This window comes from Cupressus sempervirens, chromosome 7 (assembly GCF_028749045.1).
Source record: "Cupressus sempervirens isolate cs-2001-9-10 chromosome 7, ASM2874904v1, whole genome shotgun sequence".
Taxonomy (NCBI): Eukaryota; Viridiplantae; Streptophyta; class Pinopsida; order Cupressales; family Cupressaceae; genus Cupressus; species Cupressus sempervirens.
The window spans coordinates 354,629,349-354,648,282 of NC_143124.1; the positions used below are offsets into that span (position 1 = coordinate 354,629,349).

The 18,934-nt window shown below is 36.5% G+C and overlaps 3 protein-coding genes across 4 annotated transcripts in view; 2 read left to right on the forward strand and 1 right to left on the reverse strand.

Annotated features, from left to right (window-relative positions):
• Positions 1–14,465, reverse strand: part of LOC149546923 (uncharacterized) — a 32,162-nt gene extending 17,697 nt beyond the window's left edge. Inside the window, exons 1-3 of the mRNA XM_089791423.1 lie at positions 13,930–14,465; positions 13,627–13,743; positions 13,122–13,435 (exon numbers count right to left, since the gene is read on the reverse strand). Coding sequence (XP_089647549.1) covers positions 13,122–13,435; positions 13,627–13,743; positions 13,930–14,037 — 539 coding nt within the window. The 5' untranslated portion in view covers positions 14,038–14,465. The remainder of the gene's footprint in view (positions 1–13,121; positions 13,436–13,626; positions 13,744–13,929) is intronic.
• The window catches only part of LOC149546921 (TMV resistance protein N-like), a 130,637-nt gene that overhangs the window by 90,698 nt on the left and 21,005 nt on the right, over positions 1–18,934 (forward strand). The window lies entirely within an intron of this gene.
• Positions 14,850–17,320, forward strand: LOC149546924 (uncharacterized). Its single transcript, XM_089791431.1, has 4 exons — positions 14,850–15,431; positions 15,520–15,684; positions 15,774–15,893; positions 16,074–17,320. The coding sequence occupies exons 2-4, from the start codon at positions 15,550–15,552 to the stop codon at positions 16,164–16,166; spliced, it is 348 nt and encodes a 115-aa protein (XP_089647557.1). The 5' UTR covers positions 14,850–15,431; positions 15,520–15,549; the 3' UTR covers positions 16,167–17,320.

Below are 18,934 nucleotides of genomic sequence, written 5' to 3' on the forward strand. Positions count from 1 at the left end.
AAATTTTACACAAATATTTCCACAACCAACAATATCAAGAACTGGATTATCACCCAAATACACCTTACCACTATCAAACTTTTCATACTTAGTAAACCAATTTCTATTAGGAGTCATGTGGAAAGATGCACTTGAGTCTATCAACCATGCATTGGCACTTGCACGAGTGGCCAAGGCTATGACATAAGTATCCCCATCTTTCTTCTCAGACTCAGAATTAGAATCTTGCTTCTTCTTCTTCTTCTTTTCCTCTTTGTAGTCCTTTCAGATGTGACCGAGTTTTCCATAGTTTCAACAGATTACATTGGACTTACCATGGGATTTTGATCTCCCCTTATTCTTGGACTTAGAATGGCCATGTTGCTTTTCGTTTGTGCCTCTTTCTTTCGGTCTTTCTCGAACACTCAAAGCCTATTTGGCATTTAGAGACACCTTCCTTCTCATCTCTTCAAAAAGTAGAGAACCAACTACATCCTCCATCTTCAAGACGACTGTGGTGCTCCCTATAGCCATGACAAGGTTGTCCCATGAGTCTAGCAACGAATATAGAAAGAGTTGAGGTCAACTAAGTCACCAACATATTAAAACTTTCTAGATGCTCAAAAATCCATCCACCTTCTTCCATTCTCGAGGAATATAGTTTCTTCCTCAAGAAAATCTTGTTCACAAGTGATTTCAATTGATAGATCTCACATCGCTTCTTCGCAATAGATCCTTCATGGACATTTATCATAATTGAATCTACAAGACACAATCTAACGAGACCTTTATCTTTTCTATCAGTCGCATCATACTATATGGCTAAAGTTGGATCTACAAGTCTCTATTTATTTTCATCAATCGCATCCCATCGATCCTAAGTAATCAACAGATGTTCCATCTTCAGCTTCCATATCTCAAAATTTGTGCCTGAAAACTTCTCTATATCAATCATCCCCGACATGCTTGCCATATATTCAATCCTATAATACAAAAATGAAAAGCTCTGCACAAGTGCTCACTCAAACCTTAATTAGCTCAAAAAACTGTGTACCCAACAAATAGAATCAAAACTGGCCAAGCTCTTATACCACTTGTAAGGAAGAAAAGGTATGCGGAAACACTTCCTACGCTAATCTTGAGAGGATGACTATGCAAATTTCAACTTTAGTATGACATAGATCTCAAGAAATTCACAATAACAAAATCAAAATAACAATGAACACATAACACAATGATTACTGTGGGGAAACCCTTCCAGTAGAAAAACCCCACCCTCTAAAACCCGCACAATGTATTACCAAATCAAGATGATTACCATACACTTGGAATGTAAGTTTTTATAGAAGTGCATCACCACAACTCAAACTCAGAGAGACTCCTTCTAGCACCCAGCCTTGCAAACAAAACTCAATAATCAAACTCCTCTCCAAGCCAGAGATTACTTTAGCAGCGAATCTTCGCCATTTAGCGATCCTGTCTCATGAGTCGATCGTCATTTGGCAAATAGTGCATGCAATGTAGGTCAACCATGTCACCGAATATTTATCAGATTGATGCAGGAGCACCCTATGTTGCCTTGTTATCCTGCTCATTTTTGTTCATTTTGCATATTGGAGCCAAGATACTGTAGCACTCGGTTGGAGCTGAGTGACCATTCATGTGCCGAGTTACCTAATGTATACCAAGTGACCCTTCATGTGCCAAGTTTTCCCGTTTATGCCGAGTGTTAGCATTTGGATGTGATTTCTGCGAGCCGACTTGCGAGATTTATTTCGATCGCAATATTTATGTTAAGATCTTTTCTTGGAATGTGTCCTCATCGTTGTTGGGTTGGCCTTCCTATTTTTGTGTGTTCTAGAATGTTCTGTAAGCTGTTTTGGCAAGTATAAATAAGAGTCTTGTTGAGTCTTTTGGCAGGAAAAGTTTAGGGAGAGGAAGTAGATGTGAATATTGAAGAGTTAGGGCTACGGCTTAAGAACTAGAGGATTTCTTGGTGGACTTGAGGGTACAAGTGTGGATTCTCTTGGTGTTCTTATCCAACTGTGTATCTAGGCTAGCTAGGGGTGCATTTGTAATTGTTGTTTGTAGTTGGTCCTAACTTGGAAGGCCTTACAATTGAGCATATTGCATGTAATCAATTATCTTTTATTAATAAATTATTGTAATTTGGTATCAGATCTTGCATTATTATTTTTTGTTGTTGTGTTTTTGCTGTTTGGTTGTATAACTGGGGGCTAGGACATCTCCTTTGAGGATTCTCCTGCCTTGCACTGCATCATAGATTTGGGTCCAATGCCCATGGTAGTCGCCCATTAGTTATCACATGATTGGTCAAAAATATTGGTCCAATTGCCAATGAAATATACGTTTTGGATACATTTATTTTAAACATTTAGTCATCCTTTGCATATTGTGTCTTATTGGCCCACGTTCTTTTGCCATTACTACAACCAAATAATTTTCCATTGAGTTAGGCGTCACCTACCATTTTCTCGACGTATGTCAACCACTAGCCTCGTTTAGCCAACTGTTTCCTATTGTGGGCTTGCATAAGAAGGTGCATTTTGCCTACATTTGACATTCCCGCTTGTTAATCCCGCATAATTTGTCAACCTAGATTGGACTATAAGATATTATTATTCTACACAATTCGCTCTGTTCTGGTCTGGAGACTAACATTTCTTATTGCTGTCGAAGTTTCAAAGTGCTGAGTGCATTGCCCATTGACTCATGGACCCTAATTTTCATAAAAGGCAAGTGATTTTTAATTTTTTTTTTATGTCGATACTAGTACTACCATATTGGTACAGTGGTAATCGTTTTTTTTTTGTTTTACTATCCAATGTCCACTAGTGATTAGACATCTCACATGCTAAAATAGCCTATAGGTTTGTGAATTATATTGGGTAGTACCGTAGCAGTAATACCCTTTTTTGGAGAATGAATCATATTATTGTTATTATATGTAGTCTAAGTAGTCTACTATCACTGTTCACAGTCTTTGAGTCATCACTATTTGAGTCTTTTGTTCAACAACTAAGTTGATTTTTTTTTGCAGCCTTTATCGATTTGCAATGTCAAACAAGAGGGGTAACAGGGGTTCCGGTAGGATCCCTGAAAATACAGAACCATAGCAGCATATTTTGGTAGTGGAAATGTTGGCAACCTACAAGATTCACAAGTTAGATCTCCAGTGCTTATTGAAAAAGGAGATTCATCACAAGTTGGAGACTCAGACTGTATTGAAGAAGTTCAAGTTGGTGAACCTGATATCTTAGTCGAGGACAAAATTGAACACAATTTGGAGGCACTTCCCCTGAGTAGGGAGTCACAAGCTGATATTATAGAGTTGGAGTCGGTCCTGGACCAGTCGGGTGAAAAAACCAAAAGTGATTCCATAAATCATGTTTATGCACAAAAGGGGAAAAGAAAATTGGAAAACAAAGGACAACTATCTACATATCAAGAATGCTGAAATATACGAGTTACACCAGTAATTACGGGAGAAGCATTTTGCAGTAAAAGGTTCCATTGAAGATTTCATTGGAAAAGCAATGGAAGTGCAAAATATAGGAAAAGTAGTTCAATTAAGTATGGTCTTTTATATTTTGAGTAGAGGACGTCCTATGACGGACTGCCCTTCAATTACTGCCTTATTGCACTTTTTCAAAATTCGAAACTATCCAAACAGTCACTGGTCAGTAAACAGCAGGTGGGAATGGGCTAGATGTTTTGCACAGGTTGAAAAAGAAGATATGAAAATCGTAGACTAACATTTCAATAGTGCATTGAAAATCGAGATGCTAAAAACAAAGTCATAGACTAACAGGAAGTTGGAACAACGATTTGAGAAGCCAAAAACTATTATTTTCATTGATAATATTTTAGAATGTACAAAGCATAGATATTCAAAATAGCTGATTAAATCAGCTTGGTTTTACTATTTCGTAGTTTACATTAAAGGGCAAGGCCCAATCAAAAGAAAAAACATATATCTAAAAAACATTTTTTTGCCCTAGGGCAACGCCGCAATGGTTAAGGAAATAGGGAACAAGGAACTAGGGAACAAGGAGGTTGGAAGCATTAGCAGGCTAAGGGACCGAGGGCTTGAAGCTTTCAATCAAAAAGGTTTTCAAGTCCCTCCACAAAGAATCTGTTGGAGAAGATGATGTTGTTGAACTCGTCCAGCCATGTGAAGTCAATCTCGCTAACGTCATCCAACAACAACTACTTTCGTAGAAAATTCCTTCCAAGTAACACCCACTTTTGATCGCGAGTCAATTGTTGTTCATTTATGCTGAGCAAGAAAGGATGTTTCTATATAATGCTCCCTATGCCTTGCTTCCAACACTTGTCTTCTCGTTTGCAAAAGAGATGCCAATGCCCGACCCCGATACCTGCTCAGCCAATACAAGAATTTTGACATCATTGTCTAAAAATGTTATGCAAAAGTATCAAAATGTCTATTTGACTACCTCCAAGGTTGAGAAGAGAGGTGAGGAAGTGGGAGGTAATATCCATGGGCACACGCTACCTCTTATCGTTTCTTAAGAATTCATAGCTAAGGACCATGAATATAGCATGGCGGATAAAAACACTTTGGGCATCTAGCTTGCAAACCATGGCAAGGACATCGTCAAGAATCCTACCCAAAAAGGGCTTTTGCAGAGCCATTGTAGTGCATTTCAAGCGAATTGGCGTATCCATGACTAAGATTCAAAAAAGTCTGCAAACAAAATTCAAATTGAAGAATTTGAGAAATGATAATGAAAGAGGAATTGAAGAGGTAATTTAATAGCGGTTGCATTAAATTCTTTGGTGTTCACGATCTTTCATATCTTTTTTTTTCATATTCCTATTAATTTTCAAGTGTGTGAAATGTCGAAATGTACTGGCATTAATGTCGAACAATTGAAACTGCCTAACATTGAGTAAATTCTAGTCAGAGATTACTATGCAAAACTTTTCATGTGTCTCCATTCCGGAGAAGTTCATGTGACTCTAGGTCTTTTCGAGCGAGTGGCCCCAAAATGCATCTTTTGTCGTTGATCTCTAATTAATCAACAATCAATAAAACTATTGTATTTACTATTAACAATACAAAAGTGACAGTAGTTGACTTGGTAATAGTGACACTGATGTAATGACATTATGACATTATTAATAATAGACCTAAGACAATACACAAGTTGAAACTTGAAGTGACTACTCAGTAGTCAGTACAGTCAGTAGCCAATACACGTGCAAATTCCCTTTTAGATTAAACAATTTTTAAGTTTACCACTAAAAGATTAGCCAAGGCCATTATTATTCATTTTCCTACAAAATAAGTAATTCGCCTCTGATATTATTAATTCATTTTTGGCAAGAGAAAAAATAGCCATCATTTATTTATATGTTAGCAAGAAAAAATATTAATTCGCCACATTTAAAATGATTTTTGCTAGGGCAAGCAAAAAATCGCCAACATATAATACTTTATTTCCTTATCTGGAACAAAAAAATTGCCCTCAACATTAAAATTTTCCTGCTCACAAAATCTTGGATTCACCAACATTTTAGGCTTTTTTTTCAAGAGGGGTTTCTTGAAGTTATCCTTGTTCCAAGCCCTCTTTTTATAGTGATTTTACAACCTGGAAAGCTCTTATGGTTTTACAAAACCATGGGCTTAACCATCATGCCACATGTCACTTTTTTTTGACATTTATATTTCCAAGATGGAGAAACAACCAGATTAAAATAGTGATCCCGTCCATAATTTTGTCCCCTAGTTTAGACCCCAATAAAAGTCATATCATGAGTCATCAATACTCTAAAAATGGCCCTCCTATATTCTACGATGGACAAGGCACATTTATAACAATTCATACACTTATTTTTAATATATAAACATGTGGGAAAAACCACAAAGAAATTTTGGAATTTTTGAGAAAAAGCTTGCAAAGTTTAGACACATTTTTCAACAATTAAAAATTCTGAGGTGTTACATTGACACATCTATCCTTTAAAGAGATCAGTTCAAATCTCATAGACATAAACAAGGGACATTGCACTTTTACTTTCCTAATGTAGTATAAGAATTTACACATCAACAAACCACAATCAAACAAACATTAATTATTTATGTTACACTGACATACCGTGACTATAGAAGAAACATCTAAAAACCTTCTTTACAACTAACAAACCTTCCCATCATCCAACAAAAGTGCTCTTCCTATCTACCATACTACCTTCCCAATCTACATTAGTAAACCTCTCGAGCTTAACTCCATCTTCTGAAGATACCTCAATCCATAATCAACTATGCCTCATAGATACCTCAAAACATGATTTGTAGTTACCTAGTGCACTCACTTAGGTTCTACCATAAAATGATTGAGGTGGTTAATTGCAAAAAACTTATATGGCCTTGTGTTGACTAGATATATAAGAGAGCCAATCGATTTCCTATATAAAGTCATGTCTATTACCTCTGATCTAGAAGCATCAATCTTGTTCTATTTGGTCACAAGTGGTGAGGACATGGGCTTACAATCCTCCATTTTGAATCGCTTCAAGTTCTCAACTGTATACTTTCCCTTCCCACTTGGAAGATCTTTCCCTCTTTCTGCCACAACTCTAACCTTAAAAAATAATGCATCAACCTCAAGTCTTTCACCTCAAACTCTCCTAAAAGATCTTGTTTGCATTGTGCTATGAGCTCCTTGGAGCTTGCAAGAAACAAGTGACCAACATACACCACCAATATGAGAGGCTTGATGTGGGTATGTGTAGGATCATGGTGTGCCAAAAAGTGGCGATCTAAAAAATATGTAGTCCTGAAATGCCTCAAAGCATTTCAAATTTTTTCCCACCCATCCTAATACTAAATAAAAACAATTAATACCTTTATAAGGCCTACTATATCTTTCGATACCAACCCTATATGGTCAACTTTAAAAAAAATCCGATTTTTACTTCAAACATGTAGCTGACAAATTTTTTGTCACCAAAATTTGATAAAATAAAAAGGGTTTCTTAAGAATGTTCTTAACTTTCCATAAATGTAAGGTTTGTCAAATTATGAGTTCAGGAAGTAATTATTACTTATTTTCTAGTGGAGTTAAGTATAAAGTGTTGATTGACACACTGCTTTAAAAATAACTATAACTTTCAAATGGTACTATATTTTTGAAATTCAAAAGATGCATCACATTCTATGCTTTTTCTACTATAACAAAAATAAAAAATTAAATTTTGTAGAGTTTTGAATTAGTTAAGGTGGTCAGACACGAGAGATTTTTATTCCAAAAACATTGTAGTAGAAAATTCATAATTATTTATTTATTTAGAATAAAAATACCTAAAAATATGTGTCACGTCCAAGTGAGTCTACTTCTTATATCTAGAATATTATTAAAAAATATTATCATTTGATTTTAATTAAGGTGGTCAGACATATATCTACAAGTTCTTATTTTTGTCCTAAAATTTTTGTACTATTGCATTAAAAATCAAATTTTTGATCAATTAATTTTTATTTTTTTCATATAAGGACTAGTAGTTTAGAAACTAAATTCAATTTCCTAGAGATTCCTCTCTCTCAACTTTTTGATGTAAAGTTTATAACAAGTAGAAAATTGCACGTCAAGTTGACATAACCCTGATTTGCTAATTTTTTATTGCCACTTAAGAGCATAGTTTCATTGACCATGATCCTGCACATACCCCTTGATGCAGAGCCACACCTTGGAAAACTCAGGAGGAATCAGACACTCAACTGAGTTGCATCAAGGGGCATCTACAACCTTCAGGATCACACACTAAAATCCAACATCACAATGTATTAATTGAGTTTCTTCATACACATTAAAAATGCATATACTCTCTAAATCCATTCTATATACTTTTCCATCCACTTAATCCATTAAACAAAAGTTTTAAAACAAATTGCCCAGAAAATACATTCTTGCTGCCTCCTGGATAGACCTGCACTCAAACATGAATAACTTTCGAACCAAAAAATATTTACTCAATCCAACCGTTGAGATTTGGCATAACTAAGTTTCAAACAACATATAAAAATTTGAGAGAAATCTAACGGTTCAAACTTGAGATATTGACCACGCATCAGAGTACATTTTTTTTGCAAAATATTGCTTCTTGCTGTCTCTAGATAGACTTACACTCAGACATGAATAACTTTTGAACCAGATCAAAACTCTTTGATCGCTCTAGTGAAGATGGGCGTAATTAGGCCTATAACAACATATCCAAAGCTCATCAAAATCCAACAGTGCATTTGGGAGATATTACAAACGCACTGAGACTGATTTCTGCAAACATACCGAATTCAACCCAAAAATAAAAACTTGTCTTCTTCCTCTCTCTTCCTCTCTAAAAACTGACTCCCTAAATAAGGAATATGAAACGTCCCTATCCAAGAATAGGAGACTGTTTCAAAAATTATGAATATTCCTGCTGCCAACTATCTGTCCTTTTTTAGGATATGATTAGATTCTTCCACTAAAACAAACACACATGGTCCTAAGTGGATATATTTGGAGAGTTTATCATTTCACTCCTCCATTTATGCCACCACATCATAGGACATTATTTTTAAACATAAAACTCTAAACTCACACACACAAACATTTCAAAATTTAGATTTTAAAATCAAAACTTTCTGATATTTGCTTTGTACCCTGCATTTTAGTCATATTGCAAGTTGTCTTCCTATCGCCACCAAACTTCCTATCGCAGATGTGCTCCTGCACCACCCCTCACCCTTAATATGAATGTAATACAAGTTTGGATCTACCTCACTCTTGGTGAAGTTAAAGCTTTGCAATTAATTGTGAAAACATGCATACCATGCCCTTGGAGCTTGCTTGATACAACACAATGCTCTCCTCAGCGTACACACATGGGAATCCCTCGTATGCACCTCAAAACCCTCTGGCTTATTTGTGTAGATCTCTTCCTCGATAGAGGAAGGTTGTCTCTACATCCATCTAGTTAATACTCCAACCCATTTTTTGATGTTATAGAAATGATAGCCTTGATATATGAGTGCCTACGTACTAGAGCAAAAATCTCATTATTGGCAACCCCTTTTTTTGTGAGAACCCCTTAGACACAAATCAAAATTTGAACTTTTCCACACTATCATCCACAACATGCTTAATTTTGTAAAACCATCTCGAGCCCACTACTAACTTTCCTTCTAACTGTGGCACTACCTCCCATATACTATTATTCCTAATGGAAGAGCCTCTTCCACCATGACACCCCTTCGTACTCGGCGCTTGGATGCTTCTTAAGAGATGGAAGACTCCCTCTCAATTAGTTCACTCATAAGTGCCATATACTCAAAATAGTGACTAGGGCCTTTCTCTATCAAACTAAACCCTATGGAGCACCAACATACTCATGTGCCTCTCTCAATGTCTACTTAGATTCTCTATTCCTCCTCCTCCCTATGGTAGGAGACTGAGGCCAATGAATTATCTGTTTCTCCTCCTAATCCACTTTATCTACTTGCCTACTATATTCTCCAACTTCTATGGCTGAACTTAGAGGAATTGGCACTACCTCATCCTTAAGTGTCTACTCCTTCTCAAGAACCTTCATTAAAGTTCTAGACTTCTAAAGAGATCTCTCCTCCTTAAGATTCACATCTCCTATATACAACTGTACTCCTAAGAGAAAGAATATAGATTCGATAAGCCTTGGATATTTCACTATACCCAATAAGGATTACCCTTCTTTGTAATTGGTCCAAACTTGGTTTTCTTCTCCGAGAGAATATGGCAATAAACAAGGCAGCCAAAGATGCGGATGTGTGCCAAATTTGGTTTCTTCCTGATAAAGACCTCCTCTAGTGTCAACTTGCCCGAAACCATATGTGTATTCCTATTCTGAAATCTATGCTAGTATTGCAAGCCTCTACCCATTAAAATCAAGGCAAATCCTAATCATGGAGCATGGCCTTGGCCACTTCCACTATGGCCCTACTTTTTCGTTCAACAACCCCATTCTATTGAATGTTGTACGAAACCATCAAAACTTTATTGATACCCTCTTGAGCACAAAAATTCTTAAAAGCATTCAAGGTATCCTCATCTCCATTATCTAAACTCAATGTCTTGACCTTTCTCCCTGTTTTGTTCTCCAAATGAGCCTTAAACTCTTTGAACCTACTAAAGACTTCATTTTTAGTTTTTAGCAAATATATCCATGTCGTCTTGGAGAAATTATAAATGAAGGTCACATAATACTCATACACATTCAAGGATGCCATTGGCATGGGTCCATGCACATCATTGTATATTAGATCAGAAATCCCTTTGGACCTAGCATCACTACTTGAAAAAATGATCTTGGCACATTTCCCCAATTCACAACACATGCAAACCTCAAGCTTAGTGACCTTCATCTTAAACTCCACATTGACTATTTCTTTGAGCACATTAAGCATTCCAAGGTGAAGATGGACCATCCTCATATGCCATAATTCTCCTAGCCTTCTAATGTTGCTTACAAATGCATGCATTGGTACCAAATACAACTAAAACAAGTTATCATGCCTGAAATCAATCACTTTTTCTACCTTGGAATCCTTAAGATAAATGTAGACTCCCCCCCCTTCAAAGGTTATAGGGTAACCCTTATCCTCTAAAATAGATACAAAAATTAATATTTTTCATGTATGTGACACATCCTCCACTAATAGGGGATTTCCAAACTCCCTTTGTAACTTGACTATGACAACACTAGCTGTGTGGTATTTGGCATTTTCTCTAACCTCAATATAGAAATCCAACTCCTCCTCCAACATGGTAAAATACTCTCTTAGTCCTTTATGTAGCGAGAAGCACCACTATCAATATACCACACATTGTTGGCAGTTGAACTTGAGAGATAGACAAGGAGTGAAAAATCATTCTCAAACTATGTTCTACAATAGTTGTAATATTATTTTTTTGACTTGCCCTTGTTTTTCTTACTTGAGAACTGACTAGCATAGTGACCCAACTGGTGGAAACAAAAATAGTTCACTTTAGTTGAATCTTACTTTGTCCCATTCTTGGAAGAAGGCTCTTCACTTGGCCCTTTCTTGGCCTTCTACTTTCCTTTACTTACAATAGAAACATTCTCTTCATCTTCAACTTTCTTTGTCTAGTTTCCTTGCTAAGCACTTTCACATATCTCCTCTTCAACAAAATCATTCCAAAGTCTTGCCCATTCAAGTAGGTGATCTCGACCAACAACATAGTTGATAAACACATCCCAATATTTTGAAAAACTATTCAATGCTAAGAGCACCAACTCATCTTAACCTGAGTCAACCTGAACAAGTAAGATATCACACTCTCTCCTTGGACATTTTACTATTATATAATTTGTCCTTGAACATCATCTTAAGACTTCGATGCTCACCCTAATATAGTTTTGTGAGTGTATCCCACATCTCCTTGATGGTGTCTTCCCCTCAAAAATGGGGAATCAAATGATCTCTTACCCTATTAAGAATAATCCTATGTTCCTTGGCCTCCTTGATTTCATGTACATCTAGAGAAATGGAATCATTCACAAAAAGAGTCACTATTGTACTAGCCTAGGCCCACAACCTATTCTCTTTGAGAACTCATGATATCCAAACTTTCTATTGCAAGTAGTTTGAAGCACCCTCAAGCCTATCCTCATATTGAACATTGGCTTCCATTGCAAAAAGAAACCCTAAAAGAAAACTCTATTTTTTTCTCTTGAAATCTATGTCGCAAAATTTGGCTTCCTATTCAAAGTTTACAGCTATGGTCCCAAGATTATTTTTATAACCTAGTGGCATATTAACTGCTCAACAAATTACACAAAACAAAAATAAGAATGCTATTTCTATATCTAATTTGTAACAATTAATACTTTGAGTTGATTAATAATAATAAGCAACGAAAGCAAACTCTACAAAATCCAATAATAAATAACACAAATATATACAAGAAATTCGAACTGGAAGAACCTACAACCACACTTCTATTTAACTTCAAGAATGAGAACTTATATAACAAATTACAAGATTGTCACAATAATTATACAAACATAATTTAAGTCTCACAATCTACTCTCTTGAAATATGCAAATAACTTGTACCTTAACCTTAGCCCTGAACTCTATTTATAAGATTTTTACTCTAAAAACACTCCTATATTTAAGTTGCTTTTCTAAATAGCTTTTCTAAATTTCTAGACAACTTGCATAAATTATGTCTATTACAAAGTAAGATGCAACTTCTTCCTAAAATTAAGAAAAAATAAACTAACCATGTACTTCCTTAAAATAGAACTCGCAATAAATAGGCAAACACCTTTCGAAATGGCTATGCAGCCGATTAGTGAAATCAACACCTTTCTAACTAAAGAAATCAACACACTTGACAGGAGCAAAAATGATTTCCCTAATTTGGAGGCAACGACTATGCTACGGCCACATTTGGGGATCCGAAGGTAGCCAAAAGCAAAGATTGGTCCAGATTGACAGAGACAGGCTGTCCATTAAGTTCACCCCTGACCTCGTGCACTAAAATTAATTCAGGCCTCCCATTCTTGAAAATACAGCAATTGTTTTTCAATTTTTTTCATATTTTCCATATTTTTTTGAATTTTAATAAAAAAGGTAACGGCATCTATAAAATTCTTCCTGAAAACAATTCTCTTATCCAGCGGTCGTTAACTCTCTGCCCCTTCCTCCGGTATAGGACCATCCTTTGGTTCCTTAGGCACCCTCTACCGCTTAACGAGCCCTGACTTGATGGGTTTAGCGGTGGGAGGGGGTTAAAACGGCCAAGGTCTCAAAGACGCACGATCCGGCGTATTCTTCACAGACAAAACGCCACTCCGATGGACTCCGCGTCCGCAATCCGTCCAGCGCATCGTCTACAACGATGTGTTTGCCCACAACGAGAGTATTCGTGCTTAACTTTTAAAAACATTAGGATCGTGTAGATATCTCTATATAGGTGCCCATATTTACATTATTACAGTGATTTTCTTAACAAATGTTTAATTCCACTATATAAAAGGGAAATTATTTAATAGTGGAGAGGGTAAAAAATTACTATCAGAATTTCTTAAACATGATGTATTTGAAATATGTACCTTCGCAGAAATTTCCTTTTCTTCTGTAAACAACATAAGGTAGCCCCCTCCGCAATTAGTTGTATCGATTCCTTCATTTTGTCCAGCATCTCTTCCTTCAAATGAGGAAAACGCTGAAGCTGCAGAATTTGTTTGGCCAGATCGTTCATGGATTTCAGGAGTCCTAAACACTCCTCCCTGTTCTGTTTTATTTTGTCCAGCCTTTCAATAACAGCAGCCACCAGTAGAAATCCCACTCCGACCCAATGGACATTTCCAATGGCATTCAACACTGATATTGATGTACTGTGTTTATCGCCAGAGGAGTCTGATATCTGCATAATATATAACAAACAAAAGCTAAAGTTTAAACCGGAATCGCTTGGAACACCTCCGGAGAAAATTCCTTTTAGCCGTGCTAGTTGCTGTACAATTATTCTTTGCATAAATGCATCCTACAATTCTTCCCCCTTCTTAGCTCTCATAAAGAAAAGAGGAAACAATAGACATAGAGGGAATGTCGCACCTGGGTCGAAATTAGTCTAATATTTTTTGAAGCTTCTTCTGAAAACGAAGCAACGTGAGATGGAGAGGGTAGATCTACTCGCACAGAAGCCAACTTGGCCTTACTGGTTTGTTTACCCTGCAAGCGAAACCTCATTAACAAGTTTTTGATTCATAAATAGCACTTTAATAAACATTGAGCAATGCCATTAGATTTTCACAATTCGTGAAGTAGATCTGGTGTTTCTGGATTTGAGTGTGTAAACTTTTGCATGGATATTGAGAACACAAAGAGAATTGAGTATGGAAAAGAAAGAATGTGTACCTTGATGTGATGATCGAGAAGTGAATCAATATTAGCGACTAATTGTTGGAGATAGTCTGGCGCGCTTTTGTCTGTGCTGAGAATCAGATCGATTATTGGGGAAGACATTATTATGGATACCAATGAAGCGATGAAAAATGGACGATCTGAAAGAATGAGTTTCTGGGGATAAATGCGCGCCCGTCTATGTCAGAGGAAGAGAGTGTAAAGAACTGGAGGTAGGAACATCATTATGTAACCACTCCTTAGCTATCTGTCAAACTCGAAGTCCTTGTTATCTTCCGAGCTGCTTCCTGGAATCTCCAGAACGTCCTTGCTCGTTAGGATGAGAAACATATGCAGAAAGAGTGATCATTATATACACTCAATGCACTAATTTCCTGTCTCATGGTCTGTACCTAGAATGCGCATTAAATGACAAAATGAAACTTCTTTAAGAATTTGAATGGCACATGATCTCGAGAGGCAGATGGCTATACAGTCGCAGTTTTTCCAGCGTTTTTCCAGTGAGCGATGTGAAATGTCCTTCCACGGACAACAACTTTTTCCTCTTTCTGCGATTTTTCTAGTGGGCCATGTCAGGTATCTATGTCTATGCAGGAACCAAAATGCAACTGGCTAGACAATATGTCAATTAATTAATTTAATTATATTGTTCTGTAGATTTTAATTTATTTTAAAATTACAATATAATTATTTTGTAAATTTTAATTTTTTTCATAAATACAAATATATAGTATAATCAGATATATTTTAGTCCATCGGAAATGTCCCTGCCGACATCAAAAGGTGCTGACAAGACAGTTTCCTATTTTAATAATTAAATTAAAATTTATAAAATAGTTCTAAAGTGATTTCAAATTTAATTATTAAAAGCAGAAAATGGTTTCCTCTTTTGAACAGTCTTTCCAAGGAGCCATGTCAATGTAGAACTGAAATGAGGCACACTGACTACTGATAGGGCTGGCATGGTAAATGGTACGTAATTTCAAATGGTCTAGGTGCGGGCTATGCACAGGCACGAGTTTAGCATTTTATATGTGATGTTTAGCCGATGCCCAAATTTAGCCCCCTCTACCATAAACGCGTGAACAAAAAGTAGCAGCACTTAAAATTCCAGAAAAAGTAGCCCAGTACACCGTCTTCAGCAGATGTATGGAAGAAAAAATTAACGCTTATATTAAAAAATTGGTTTTCAAACGAGGCCTATTTACTTAAGTGGCCGAGAAGGACGGCATGTACGCACACCTTTTCTCTTCTCTGATGTGTTACTGATCTGATGGCTCTCCGACCTTTCTCTCTGCTAACCAGGAAATATCACACTCCAAGATGTGAGCATAGATTAATGATCACACCGACTCGGAGAACTTCCTCGCAGATAGACTTCACTCCTTTTTCTTCTGTGGTTTTCCGCCGACCAAGTACGTTATGGGCTTTTCAGGAAGCAGCTGGGAAGATAACACGAAGTTTCAAAGAATAGCCTTGCAGACGTAATTAAATAGGTATTGCAGTCTCAAACTAACATTCTACACATATTTTAGGTTTCATATTTTGGGGTGTGCAGTTATCCTAAGCGATTCATTCTGTCAGATCGGCCATATTCCATTTCCTAGGGGAATAATGTCTTCTCCAACATCCTCTGCTACACCTGCTGAAATCATCGGTCGCATTCTCAACACAGACACAGGCACGCCAGGCTATCTCCAACAATTAGTCACCAATATTGATACTTTTCTCGATCAGTACACCAACAAGGTGCAAACCCTTTCTTTTTTTCTCGACTTTTTAAGACCTAGGTATATATTGCTATGTAGAAAACCGGTTTAATGAGGGTTTGTTTGCAGGGGAAACAAACAGCCACTGATGGTAAGTTGTCTCTTATACGAACGGGACTGCCCTCTCCAGCCCACGTTGCCGCATTTTCAGAAGAAGCATCAAAAAATGTCAAGCTAATTTCTGATCAGGTGCAACTTTACGGCAATGCCTCTTCTTTACTCTGTTTTCAAAAGCTAAAATGGGGGTAATTTTGTTGGACACAATTATGCGGAAAGTAGTTATCAGAAATTTGTTAAGCGGAAACAGGTTTTTGCTGAAGATATTCCACGTGTTTTTTGTTTTAAAATCAACGTTTTCTTTGTTTCCAGATATCAAAGTCCAGTGGTGATAAGCATAGCACAGCAGTATCAGTGTTGAATGCCATTGGAAATGTTCACTGGGTTGGAGTGGGATTTTATTGAGAAATTGAAAAGAATCTGAAAAAATACTTTACAGCTGATCCGATAAATCGTTCTAAATATGCATGACCATAATACATCTGCTACAGAAAATGGAGAAACAGTATTTTATTTATCTGTATAAATTTTTACACACACCATTCGTTATGGTTAAGTCTCTATTTATAGAGCACATTCATCAGTCAGTTACAAAATAGATGTTTCCAGAGTTATCTCATACGGCAGAGTCAAGCGGTGAATAGATAACCATTACAGCACTGATAGTTTATTTACTTGTTGACTAGGGAAATGTTACAGGCTAGTGTGAGACTGAGAGTTCTGTTGTAACTTGTAACTGATTGATCACAACTGGCAGTAGATCGAATGTTCTATTATAGCTGTTTGATGACAAGAGTTTGAATGCTTCCAACACCCTCTCTTAATTTCTACCACGAAAAATATTGTGTGGGAGAAATTAGTACATAACAAGGTTCGAAATTTGAGAAATTTGACTGTAGACAATGATTTGGTAAAAATATCTGCAACTTGATCTTCAGTGCCTGAGAAGTGTAACTTGATGACTTTACTCTCCATGAGGTCTCGAACAAAGTGATGATGAACTTCAATATGCTTGGATCTCGCATGGTAGACAGGATTCTTTGCAAGTTTGATAGTGCTTTGGTTGTCACAAAATATGGTAGTTGGATGAGCTTGTAGATGACAGGTCTCTTCAAGTAATCTTCAGATCCATAGAGCTTCTTGAGATGCGTTTGATGCTGCAATATATTCAGCTTCTGTTGATGATAGTGTCACTGTAGATTGCTTCTTGCTGCTCCAAGAGATTGGTCCAGATCCAAGGTGGAAGATATATCCTGAAGTTGATTTCCTATCATCAATATCACCTGCATAATCAGAATCTGTATAGCCTACTAAAGTAGGGTCTCCTCCATGTTGGTACTCAATGCCAAGCTTGTAAGTGCCTTTGATGTACTTCAAGATTCTCTTAGCAACCTTCCAATGTTCAATATGTGGATTTGCCATGTACCTAGAGACAACACCAACTGCATATGCAATGTCCGGTCTAGTTATGGTGAGATACAAGAGACTACCAACAAGTTGCCTATATAGTTTGCCATCCACTCTCTTTTGATTAGAATGAACACTTAATTTTAAACCTACTTCACATGGTGTAGGAGATGGCTTACAATCACTCATATTAAATTTTTTTAATACATCAATAGTATATTTGGTTTGAGAAAGCAAGATCCTACTATCTTCTTGCCAAACTTGCATGCCCAAGAAATAGTGCATCAATCCAAGATCAGTTATCTCAAAAAATTTCTTAAGTTGTGTCTTGATGTCATCAATACATTGGCTAGAATCTCCTGTAATGATTAGATCATCCACATATAAAACAATGATAACAATTTCACCTTCAATGTGCTTGACATAGACATCTGGGTCAGCTTTGCTCCTTTTAAATCCATTTGTTACAAAGAATTCATTTATTTTGGAGTACCATGCTCTTGGAGCCTGTTTAAGGCCATATAGAGATTTCTTCAATCTACATACTAGATTCTCTTCACCATGTTTAACAAATCCTGGTGGTTGTTGCATATAAATTTCTTCTTCTAAGTCTCCATATAAAAAGCACTTTTGACATCCATTTGAAATATTTTCCATCCACATTTTGCAGCTAAAGCTATAATAGTTCGAATGGAAGTCATTTTAGCAACAGGGGCAAATGTTTCAGTATAGTCAATACCTTCTTCTTGTGAGAAGCCACGGGCCACTAACCTTGCCTTGTATCTTTCAATTGCTCCATCTGATGCGAACTTTGTTTTGTAGGTCCATTTGCAACTAACCACATTCTTTCCTTCTGGAAGTGTTGCTAATTCCCAAGTTCCATTCTTCATCAAGGAGTTGTACTCCTCTTGCATATCCTCCTCCCATTCTTCTTCTCCTTTTGTTTCCTCAAATGTGCTTGGAGTTTCAACCTGCATCACCTTAGCCATGAGAGCATAGTTAGCAACAATCTTGGGACCTTCTTGATAGACCTCTTGAATGCTTCGAGTTTTTCCTTTATTTCTTGTGTCTTCATCATCACTGTTGCTTGAATCTTCATCTTGCACTTCTTTTCCTTTTGTAGGAGATATCATATTTTGTTCTGAAACATTAGTGTCAATATGCTCATCTTCTTCAAAAAAAGGAACTTGAGAAAATGTAGAAGAATTAGTATTCTCAAAGCCTTCATCAAACCAAACATTTCTTTTGATGTGAATTTCCTTTGTATTAGGATTATATAGCCTATATCCTTTTGATTCTTCACTATATCCCACCATGATGTATTTTTCACTTTTCCTTTCCAATTTACTTCTTCTTTCATCAGGGATGTGAGCATAAGCAGTGCAACCAAAAATACGAAAATGAGATACAGTTGGCTTTCTTCCACTCCAAGTTTCTTCAGGGGTTATGTTCATGACAGCCTTTGTAGGAGTTCTATTTAAAATATAAATTGTTGTATGAATTGCTTCAGCCCAAAGATGTACTTCTATATTTCGAGAATGGAGCATACACCTAACCATTTCCATTATAGTCCTATTTTTCCTTTCTGCTACCCCATTTTGTTGTGGTGAGTAGGAAATAGTGGATTCTTTCTTTATGCCATTTTGTTTACAAAATCTCAAAAATTCTTTATTCATGTATTCAGAACCCCTATCTATTCTTATAATTCTTAGAAAATTTCCACTTTGCTTTTCAGTTAGAACCTTAAACTCCTTAAATTTATGAAA